The sequence below is a fragment of the Solanum lycopersicum genome, chromosome 11 (assembly GCF_036512215.1).
Source record: "Solanum lycopersicum chromosome 11, SLM_r2.1".
NCBI classification, from domain to species: Eukaryota; Viridiplantae; Streptophyta; class Magnoliopsida; order Solanales; family Solanaceae; genus Solanum; species Solanum lycopersicum.
Genome location: NC_090810.1, coordinates 57,066,462 through 57,077,958, shown reverse-complemented (window position 1 = coordinate 57,077,958; position 11,497 = coordinate 57,066,462). Strand labels below are relative to the sequence as shown.

The 11,497-nt window shown below is 31.0% G+C and overlaps 1 protein-coding gene across 1 annotated transcript; it reads left to right on the top strand.

The window, feature by feature from the left end:
- The first annotated feature begins 1,589 nt into the window (after nt 1-1,589).
- LOC101055512 (Hop-interacting protein THI012) lies at nt 1,590-4,244 on the top strand. Its single transcript, NM_001278994.2, has 8 exons — nt 1,590-1,866; nt 1,972-2,031; nt 2,131-2,202; nt 2,293-2,414; nt 2,500-2,640; nt 2,717-2,824; nt 2,961-3,219; nt 3,671-4,244. Exons 1-8 carry the CDS (start codon nt 1,687-1,689, stop codon nt 4,067-4,069), a joined length of 1,341 nt encoding a protein of 446 aa, NP_001265923.1. The 5' UTR covers nt 1,590-1,686; the 3' UTR covers nt 4,070-4,244.
- Nucleotides 4,245-11,497: the final 7,253 nt, after the last annotated feature.

Here is an 11,497-nt window from a genome sequence, read left to right as displayed (position 1 = left end):
GAATTAAAAACCTTCCTCACTCAAGGAAGGAAAAACCTCGTTTTATTAATTCAACTATAAGATTTTGTGATTACAACTCAATAATCAAAAGTCTTATCTCTACTACTCCCTCGATTGACTCCAATCAATCTCACCAAAAGGCCAAACCCACCTTTTGTTACAACTCTTACTAAGACTCAACCCTACAAAGAGCCAAACCCACTCTTTGTACAATAAACTGTAAACTACAATTAAGAACAAAAACAAGACAAATAGTTCTTCGCGATAAAACCTTCTAACTCAAGAATGTTTTGTCCGTGGCAGTCCTATCAATCTTGAAGACCTCAGTTTGATGATTAATTCCCTCTTGTTCTCTGCGTGAAGTCGTAGATGTTTTCTCTGCCTCGTGTGCTTCTTATAGAGTTTTGTCCTTGTACAATCCCTACTAATAAGGTAAGAAAGTTATGTTTAAACAAGGATCCTTTTTTAAATTAGAATCCTTATTATACACAATTTCCTTCCTTAATAATATATTTAAGGTTTTCCTTATTTATATTGACTTGTACCTTTAATATATTATTTTGACTTTGACAAATAATTGTATTTTTTACTTGATCTTGGACTTCTTTCGCTGCGTACATTTTCTACTGTTCTTTGCGCTTTTTGTCTATCATCAAAATGAATTAACGATTCTATCACTTCATTTAGTTCTTCAAAGGGTGCTCCCTTTTGATGTCGCATCGCTAGCTCGAATATGAATTTAGAAAATGATGTGATTGATTAATAATATTTTGAATAAAATTTATTTAATCAATCTTGTTAAAAAAAATTCTGTCTCTTATAAATTAATTCAGAATGTTAGTTAAATAACATAATTAATTTGAAACAAACGGAATTCATTTAAAATTTGTGTGTAATGGTAAAAACGTTCTGAAAGGATCTGTTTCTTTGAAAAGGTCGTTATTTTTCTCAAAAGACATAACATTCTGAAAAAAAGGGGTCTAAATAGATTTGTCTGTATAGGATGCTTTCCTTGTTGCAAATGACTATAGATAAGAGTTTTTTTTCGTTTTTCCAACACTGAAATTTTTTTCCTCTCTACATACATTTTCTTTCATGAAAAAATTATCGATGGACTGAGTCTGTGTGTTTTCTTGTTGTTATTGTTGTGTTCGCTGTAATCACTGAAGTTTGAGGTGCTACTACTTCTCTAATATGTTAATCCGTTTTATCTTAAAAAAAACTAATCTGCAACCTTACATACTTGAAAAATTTTTTTCAAGGAGACACAATAAATTTCGTGAATTCAAATTTATATTCTATTTATTTTCTAGTTCTATTTTATTTTTCCTAACCTGAATAAAGAGACAATAATAATCTATTCAAAATTCAATGGGAACAGTAAAAAGTAAAAGTAAAAGTCTGCGTAGAATCATCGCTAGACGAAGTATTATTATTTGAAGAATCTAAACTGCCCGAACAAATATCTGACTCCTGCCCGTTGTCGCTTCGGTCACCTGCCCATTCTTTCTACCCCAACTTCTCGGGCAGCTTCAATCTTCAACTTCTTCCTTTCAACACTTGGTCATCCATCATAAATATAAATATGTAAAACTCTTACACTTATCTCCACCACCACTCTCCACCACCTCCGCCGCCGCCGTTCACGGTGGTGCAAAAAAGTTCCCTTTTTTTCTCTCTCGAAAAATGGGTCAGGGACTGAGTTGTGGAACGAGTGATGAACATGGTTTATTCAGTGCTGTTCAGTGTGGTGATTTAGACACATTAAAATCTGTTTTAGACAAAAACCCATCTCTTATTCATCATTCTACTGTATATGATCGACAATCTCCTCTTCATATTGCTGCTGCCAATGGCCAGATCGAGGTGGGGTTCTTGAAAATGTTCTTTTTCTAAAATAAAAAATGAAATTTTTGGTGTTATTTGTGGAAATTGATTCATGGGGTTTGATTGAATTTTTGAAATTTTCAGATTGTTACTATGCTGTTAAACAAATCTATCAACCCAGATTTGTTGAATCGCTATAAACAGGTGATTTAGTCAATTTTGTGTCAACCAAGTGTTTGTTGAGTGTCTGAATGAAATGTTAGTTGTGTGTATTTTAACTGTGTTTTTTTTTGGTTGATTTAGACTCCATTGATGTTAGCAGCAATGCATGGGAAGATCTCTTGTGTGGAAAAGCTAATTGAAGCAGGAGCTAATGTATGTATGCTTATAAAAGTCTGTCTTTTGTGTGTTGTTGAATATGTTTTAGAGCTGATTTTGTCAATTGGGATTTTATTATGTGTTCAGATTTTGAAGTTTGATTCACTTAATGGAAGAACATGTTTGCACTATGCTGCATACTATGGACATTTTGAATCACTTAAAGCTATTCTATCCACAGCTCGTACATCTCATGTTGCAGCATCTTGGTAAGCATTGATTCTTCTTTGCGTATGTGTTGTTGATGGTTTGTTTTTGATCGAATCGAATTGATTGAGTTGTGAAATCTGTTAGGGGATATGCAAGGTTTGTGAATGTTAGAGATGGTAAAGGAGCAACACCTTTGCATTTAGCAGCCCGTCAAAGACGGCCTGAATGTGTTCACATTTTGCTCGACAATGGCGCTCTGGTCTGCGCATCAACCGGTGGATATGGGTAATTATTCTGTCAAAAGATTGATTTTTATGTTACCCTTTTCATGTTCTTTGAATTAGCTTGGATTTTCATACAGATTTCCTGGTAGTACTCCGCTTCATTTGGCTGCAAGAGGTGGTTCTCTTGATTGCATCCGTGAATTGTTGGCGTGGGGAGCAGATCGATTACATAGAGATTCCACCGGGTATGTCTATGTTTGTCGATTTTGATCTTTTCAAGAATGTTACTGTTTGTAAAACTACCCTATAGTTGACCTAAGTTCTTTGATTTGAACCTGAATAAATTATGTGTTTAGTCCTCATTTGGCCATTTTGGTGCAGGAGAATACCATACACGGTTGCTTTAAGGTACCACCATGGTGCTTGTGCAGCTTTGTTGAATCCTTCATCGGCAGAGCCTCTCGTGTGGCCATCGCCGTTGAAGTTCATTAGTCAGCTCAATGATGAGGCGAAAGCCTTGCTAGAACGTGCGTTAATGGAAGCGAATAAGGAGAGGGAAAAAAATATCTTAAAGGGTACAGATTACTCTCCACCTTCCCCATCACAATCTGATGCAGGGATGGATGACAACATGTCTGAGGTAATACATCACCAACTATACCAGATAACATATAAACTATTTGAAATATATATCTTATTCTGCTAATAAACAACTAATATACTGGTAAACCAAACGACGTTTGCGTGGAAAAGATGTGGTATAAGATATTTGTGGTTACCAGAGTATAATATCTATTCCAAAAAATATACCAAGACTTGATTTTTAACCTGATGATTGAGATATTCCTATTGTTCGTTCAAATGATGGTCTATCGGGATAAGCAACTCCTCTACCATCTCAAGGTAGGGTAAGGTCTGCGTACACTCTAACCTCCCTAGACCACCCCACCTGTGGGATAACACTGGATTTCTTGTTGTTTGTTGATCGAGATATTTCCTAGTAATAAGTGATTGTTCTCTTGTTTTCTATCATTTCAAGTCTGACCATTTGTCAGCGAGTTTCACATGGGATTATCAATTATGTAATGCAGGTCAGTGATACGGAAGTATGTTGCATCTGTTTTGATCAATTATGCACAATTGAAGTCCAGGACTGTGGGCACCAGATGTGTGCACATTGTGTACTGGCCTTATGCTGCCACAACAAGCCAAACCCGACCACGACTAGTCCACCAGAACCCGTGTGCCCATTCTGCAGAAGCAACATTGTACAGTTACAAGCTATCAAGGTCACAAAGAACAATGACACAGATTCTGATCTCCACTCCTCAAAACTTCGAAAGACTAGGAGATCACGAAACTTCAGCGAGGGCAGCAGTAGTTTCAAGGGGTTATCAGCAGTAAGTTCTTTTGGCAAAATGACTGGTCGTGGCTCCGGTAGGATTGCTGCTGATAACGAATGGATCGATAAGCCAATAACCCTTGATTGATACCTCAAAAAAGTTTCCAACTTTGGCACTTAAAGAAACAATTCCAGGGTGGGTGGGGTCTTGCTTCTCAAATGGTATATATAGTTAGATAGATTTCTCCTTCTCTTCCCTATGTTTTGTAGATTTGGGAAATAAGCAAAGTTGAAATGATTTGCAAGCTTGGTTTAGATTGAGTACTATATCATTTGTGTGGGTCACAAAAAAGAAAAGAAAAGAGTATTTGTGTAAAATCTTGTTTTCTTGATGTAGTAGACAAAATTCTTTGAAGTTTTTTACCCCCTTTTTTTCCTAGTTTTTTGTGTTTTTCACTTTTTAGGTGAAAACACTAACATTCTTCCATTATAGTATTGATGAAGTTAGCATTGGGGAAGAGTCAAAATGAAAGCAAGTGATGAGGAAAGTAGACCCTACCTTACCCTATATGTTTTCTTTAAATTAAAGTAGCACCAAGGTGTGAAATGAACTACAATTTGTATCAATTATTTTATTGAAAAAAATGTTGTATTGTATAATAATATAATAAGCTTTTTTTTTGTAATTGCAACTTGCAAGGATGATGAAAAGCTTTTTTTGTAATTGTTGGTCAAAGTGATCATGTGAATACACTGCCTCTTGGTTCAATTAATTTCTGCACCATCATCCTGGTATGTTCAAATAAGTACAAACACTCTGTCCCAGTTCTAAATAAATAAATTAATCAAAAGCCTTGGTTTAAAATAAGAGGAAATAATCTATTGTTGCTCTTTCAGTTTTTTTTTTTTAATTTGAATTTATAAAAATAAAGATCTCTTAATACATAAAATGAAGCTTTTTATAATAACAAAGTCAATATAATTTTTCAAGTATAGTCCGGAGAAAGTAGATTGTATACGGACTATATTTCTACCTTGGGAGGTAGAGATATTGCTTTTAATAGACCCTCGGCTCAAGAAAGATTCAATATTTCAAAACAGGTCAGACAAAATAATAAGGGGGAAACCGCACTTTTAGTCCCTATGTTAAGGCTAATTTTTTATTTTAGTCCTTGTGTTATTTAACTTATCACTATTAATCTTTAATTATATCAAATGAGTGATTTTAATCCTTCAACTAACAGACCCAAAAAAATCAACAAAGAATTCACTGTTAAAAAGGGTAATTCGAATATTTTAAAGTAATTGCTTGAGAAAACCGAACTTTTTAAAAAAATATCATTCATTGTATAATTTATCGTTCGCCGGTGTGAGAGGAAGGGTTAATGCCTATCAAGTTGGTTTTTGAAATTGTAGCTCAAATCGACGGGCTTGTTCTTCTAGATAGAGATAGGGAAAACTTAGCTTGTTCTTCAAAGAGAGAAAATTAAAAAAAAAAAACCCGAAGTAATCCCTTTTAGCAGTGAACTTTCTGTTATTTTTTTTTTGAATCTGTAAGTTGAAGGACTAAAGTCACTTACTTGATATAATTGAAGGTTAATAATGCTAAGTTAAAACACGAGGACTAAAATAAGAATATAGTCTTAACACGAGGATTAAAATAAGAATATAGTCTTAACACAGGGACTAAAAATGTCGTTTTCCCAAATAAAAGTAAAGAAGTAATGACAAAATAATATAGAAAACATGCTGAAAGAACGAAAAAGAGTAGTAACTATAAAACAATAATGCGACGATCAAAATACAAGAAATAACTATTAATAACAAAATTTGAAGGACAAAAAACTATCGGGATAATACTCTATTAGTGCACCATCTTTCCAGGGATTATGAAAGATGTTCTACTAGAAATGTTCTTGTTATTGCTTCGACTCATAATCCCCAAAAAATGAGTCCCACCAATAGCTCAGAATAAATTAAATACGTGCATTAAGATACAAGATAACTATTAGTATGAAAAGATAAGTGAGACAATTCTCTACTATCTACTAATTTTTCATCCTAATTTATATTCTCCACAACCTCCTATCTAAGGTCATGTCTTCGATAAATTGAAATTGTATCGTGTCGTATCATGTCTGATTACATCCCTTGATACTTCTTTGACCTATCTTTACCTCTTCTGAAGCCACCATCCATTGCCAACCTTTTATGCTTTTGTTGGGGGGCATCAACGAATTTCTTTCCTCTTCACATGATTAAACTATTTCAATCTTACTTACTGTATATTGACCTTCAATCCGCTGATGTCAATCCAACTTTATTCTGAATGTCTTACTTTTTAATTTTATCTCTCCTGACTTGAGTCGCACATCTATAAAAACATTTTCATTTTACAACTTCTAACTTCCGAACATAAATTATTTGACTAACCAAGGCCCATATTGACCTTCAATCCGCTGTTTGCAACTTCAATATATGATCACAAAATATCTTAGCATCCAAATTCTTGTTACAACACTACAACAAATAAAGGGGCTAATAGTAAATTATTTAACGATTATATTTCGATAACGCTTAATACTGTCCTATTTTGATGTAAATACATTTATGGAAAATTAATTCCACTTGTAATGAACAATTCTTTTCCAGTACATCAATTAAATTAACATCTTATTCAAGATATATTTTGAAATTAATTTTGATAAGAATATAATTTGTCCATATGGACCCTACCTAGCTATGATATTATTGTGATGATGCCATGTGGATTTGATTATTTTTATTAGGATTGAGTAGGGCTTGTAGGGAATGAGTATAAGTATATGTGGGCTAGGTGGAGATGTTAGCAAATGTTTGTTTGGTAAAGAAAGGGCACCTAACAAGAAAAGAGGGTCCCAATTTAGTTAAGTTTTTTTGTTGTGTATTTATAATTGGATGAATTGATTGATTGTTGAAAATGAAATCAAATTAAATACTTTGTAAGGTGTATATGGGACTTTAGAAGACATTTCTCTTATATATTTTCCATATAAAAAACTTACGTCCATAACAATATATTATATAACCACATATTGAAGATATATAGGGCGGACTAAAAATGTTTAGATAGCATCTCAAAATATATCGTGATAAAAATTAAAATTTTTATTAAAAGACGGATATAAACAAACAGATAAAGAATCATTAGAAAGTTTGATGAACTCTTTTACGATTTCTTAGTTTTGTTTATAACCTAGTAATTGATAAAGTGATCGAAAGAAAGAATTGTAGGGTCTTTTTTTAAAAAAATATTGGAGATAGCGAAAGAGAAAATGGAGAGGGGATTGAAAAATTGAATCCTCCCAAATAAGATAAGTGAAAGTACAAATAATCAACTAACTGAACTATTAAAAATTTTCTAAGATCACGAGTATTTTATAAAAAAGCTTACATGATTTCTTTTCATTCTGCCAAAGATTTGGGCAATGTTACTTGTTACAATGTAGTGATGAAAGGTAATAAATATTTAATAAAATAATTGATCCTAATACTATCAAATAAAAATGTAAATTTTCGTAAAAAGAAAAATTAAATAGATAATTTTCCTTCATTCTTAATACAAAATTATTTAATTTGAATTCTCTTAAATACTAAATTATTCATATAAAAAATTATTTAATTCTTAATATAAAAATTTTCTACGTGAATATAGTCTTTTGACTTTATGTTTCTTGGTCTGCCGCAGCCAGCAAGAAAGCTTGACTAATAATGTCATAAAAGTTCATATATATTTATATTGTAAAATAATGGTAAATATTTTTCAACCTATGATATGGTGAAACATGTCTAAGATAAATATTATTTTATATACAAAATGTTTCAATTTGAATGGCAACTCACAATAATGACTTTTCATGGCATCATGATAATTGGTGTGTTCAATTGAGTCCTCCTGTCAAGTGTCAACTACGTAAGGTAAAGAATAAGTCAAAGTTCTCATCTAATAGGTGGAACTTCTTTTTAAAAAAATAAAAAATTTTGTTCGATAATAATATTGAAATTCGATTAAATTAAAATTTACATGGTAAAATAAAGTATAAAACATTCTTTTAAAATTTCATATCTAAAATTAAAAATCTTATCACTTTATCATAATTTTTTTATCGATACTAAGTGAAACTTTTGAACTTATGTTGCAAGTACTTGATGAATGCTCACATAATCAAAGTTTTAAAACTTTATAAGGGACAATACTTTCTTTTAATTCCTTAATTATTAATAATTTCTTATATTCGTTATTGTGATATTTTACTAAAGATATTTAATTTTGAATTAATTAAATATCAAAACATCGCCAACCCTCATTTCTTGACCATTTCACCCATACACCCCTAACCCCCAATCGATCTCACCCTTGTTATGTTTTGCTAACTTACATAAAAATATTTTTGAGATATTATTAATATGAATTTTTATGCATATTAATTATTGTTCCTTAAACGGAAACAAAATTTGAAGTGACAGATGAAAATGAACAAGGAAAGTAATTGAAATATGCTTAACCAAATGAAACAAGAACTGACATCATAATTTTTTTTTAAACTTATCAAGAAATAAAAATGTAAATTTACAACTTAAAATGAATTTGAAATTTGTACAAATAAAAGTCAAGAACTTAGTAATGTAAAACAAGAACATAGGTACAATTATTTAATCTATTTTTGTGTGGCGGGTTTTTAGGCTTTTCAATTTTAAACTAATGTTTGTGTCATGTTGTAATATAATATAATAATGATAAAGAAATAAATGAGTAAAGATATTTTATGAAAGTTCCACTCGATCCCTATCAAAACAGTTGAAAGTTCACATGAAATTAATTAATTAATTAAAAGGACGTATAATATAAGATAGAGATAAATGACCAAGAAAATAAACCTTTACACTCATGACCTAATTAATTGTACTTCAAAATTTAGGTAAAATACACACACACACAAGTTGCAAAATATGTATTAAGTGACTCATTAGTCACAAATTTGATACTGGTGACTAATCAATTTAATTAAATAATCTAAAGAGATTTATTTTTGAAACAAAAAAGGGCCCTTAGTTTAAAATATCCAAGTAGACAATAGAGAATCATTATAAGATTAGAAAACAATCCATAAGGAAAATAAAAAGGTGAAATGCGTATTTTACTCTCCTGAATAAAATTATCATATGATATGTTGAAGATGACGCATGAAAACGTGACCTCAATGACTTGAGTAAACTTGGTTGGGGACTAATAGTAGCTGACTCAACTCCGCCCAACAATGCACAAGCTCGATTATACTTTAATGTAGTTGATTGGACTTGCGACTTTAATTTACTCTGGTCAATATTGTAATAAACTCAAATCAATTAAAGGGATGAGCAATTTGCCCTAGTTGCAAAAGAGAAAAGGATGTTGCATGATAATTGAACCACATTTAAACCTTTAAATTCTATTTTTATGAGTCTGAAAGGGCAATTTCATATCTATATTATGTTCTAAAAAATTGTGACTTTTCATATAGAGAATCTTAGCACATATTAAGGCTAGGAAAATCGACTAATACACGCTAATTTAAATTTATTTAAATAATGTGATAGTAATTTTAAAACGTTGACTTTATATTAACAAAATAATATGATCACTGTCTGAAAATACCTAGAAAAAGATTTTTACATTATCTTAATCATTTTAGTGTAGTAGCCTGACTAATGATGCAATCCCTCGTTAATTAGTCAAAATGATATTTAAAGATTTCAAAGGCATTAAGTCACGTAATCCTTTTGTCTCATTTTATGTGATATTATTTGATCGGATATAGAGTTTAAGATATAATAAAGATTTTGAATTTTTTTATCAAATTGTCCTTCAAAAAAGCAAATTCATTTTTTTCTTTTCCCATAAAAAATGAATTGGATAAAATACTAATTTATTCATATTTCATGAGTAAATAGTACTCTATTTAAGAATTTACTATGTAGAAAAAAATTAATCTTTTTTTAGATGAAAAATTAAAAATATTTCATTTAGTTTTATTGCATCATAAAAGTAAAAAAAAACTTTTTATTATAAAATAAAATTATGTAATAATAAGGGGAAAATATTTTTAATTTCAAAGTAAATGAATATTTGCATTTTAGAACTAAAACACGCATAACACACTTTAAACAATGTCAATACTAATACATATATATATTTGGAGGATCAAAGGCTTCACCTTTAAATTAAAGTGAAAAGTAATTAGTTCTATAGAACATAAAAAGTAAGAAAAATTACGATATTTTTAGTGATATCACAAATTTATAATGAATATAAGTTAGAAGCTTAACCCATTTAGTGCTGACAAAATGAGCCCATATTTTGGTGACCCGCCCAATCCATCCATATTTTAATGGGTTGGGCGAGTGACTTTTCATATGAGTAAAATATGGGTTGATACCTATATTTGACCCATAAAAATATGGATAAAATATGAAATAGCCAAATGGGTTAAGTTTCTAACTTTTATTCACTCAAAATAGTTTTTCTCTTTTGCCTTTCTCTCTTTCAAATGGGTTAAGTTTCTAACCAAGTCTCTTTCTCATTTTATACAAATTCAAACGGTATATAATTTTTCTCTTTCTCGTTGTATACAATACGATTCAATTGTATACAAATTTAAATTTTATACAGATATACAAACACATAAAATTGAATTGAGAGGCTAACAACGATTTATACAAATGAGAGACTAACAACAGTTTATACAAATGACTTGCCAGCGAAATTATACAAATCTGAAGAGACACCAACGAATTATATAATTGCTTATTTGTATATATGTATAGCGAAATAGGCATAGCTTTCAGTTGTATATGTATAGCGAATTATACATATATATGTTTGCTATGGAGCGCAATTATGCGAACTTTGTTATAACATACAAATTTAAATTTTGTGTTTGCTATATGGGAAAATTACCCTTTTATATTTACCCATTTTCAACCCGCCCACATTTGACCCAACCGACCCATTTGTCACCACTATGACTAATACATGCTTTACACGTATTTTATCCATATTTTTATGGTTTGAATAAGGATATCAACCCATATTTGACCCATGCAAAAAATCATTCACCCCACCCATTTAAGTATAGACGGATTGAGCGAATTATCAAAATATGGGCTCATTTTGCTGGCACTATCTGCCAACAACAAAAGATTATAGTTAGTTGGCACAACTAACAATATTTTCATTGTTTTAGTGAAATTGGGACAAATCCAACAAACGTGTAGGTCATGATTTCTTACCCTTGTGAGCTAGTGTTTTCCATGTAAAAATATTGTATTTTTTTTAAAAAAAAAACGTATTTTAATTCTTGCTAAAAAATAATGATGGAACAAATAAAGTAATTTCGTTCATCACTTGGGAAAAAATCTAATATAACCCAATTCACCCCCTCTTGAGTCTTTTTGTGTGCGCAAAAATATCATAGAACCAGACTAATCCAGATTCACGGCAGCTACGCTTATTAGGAAGGAAAATGCTCCTTGCTAAAAGTTTCTCCAACATCATCCC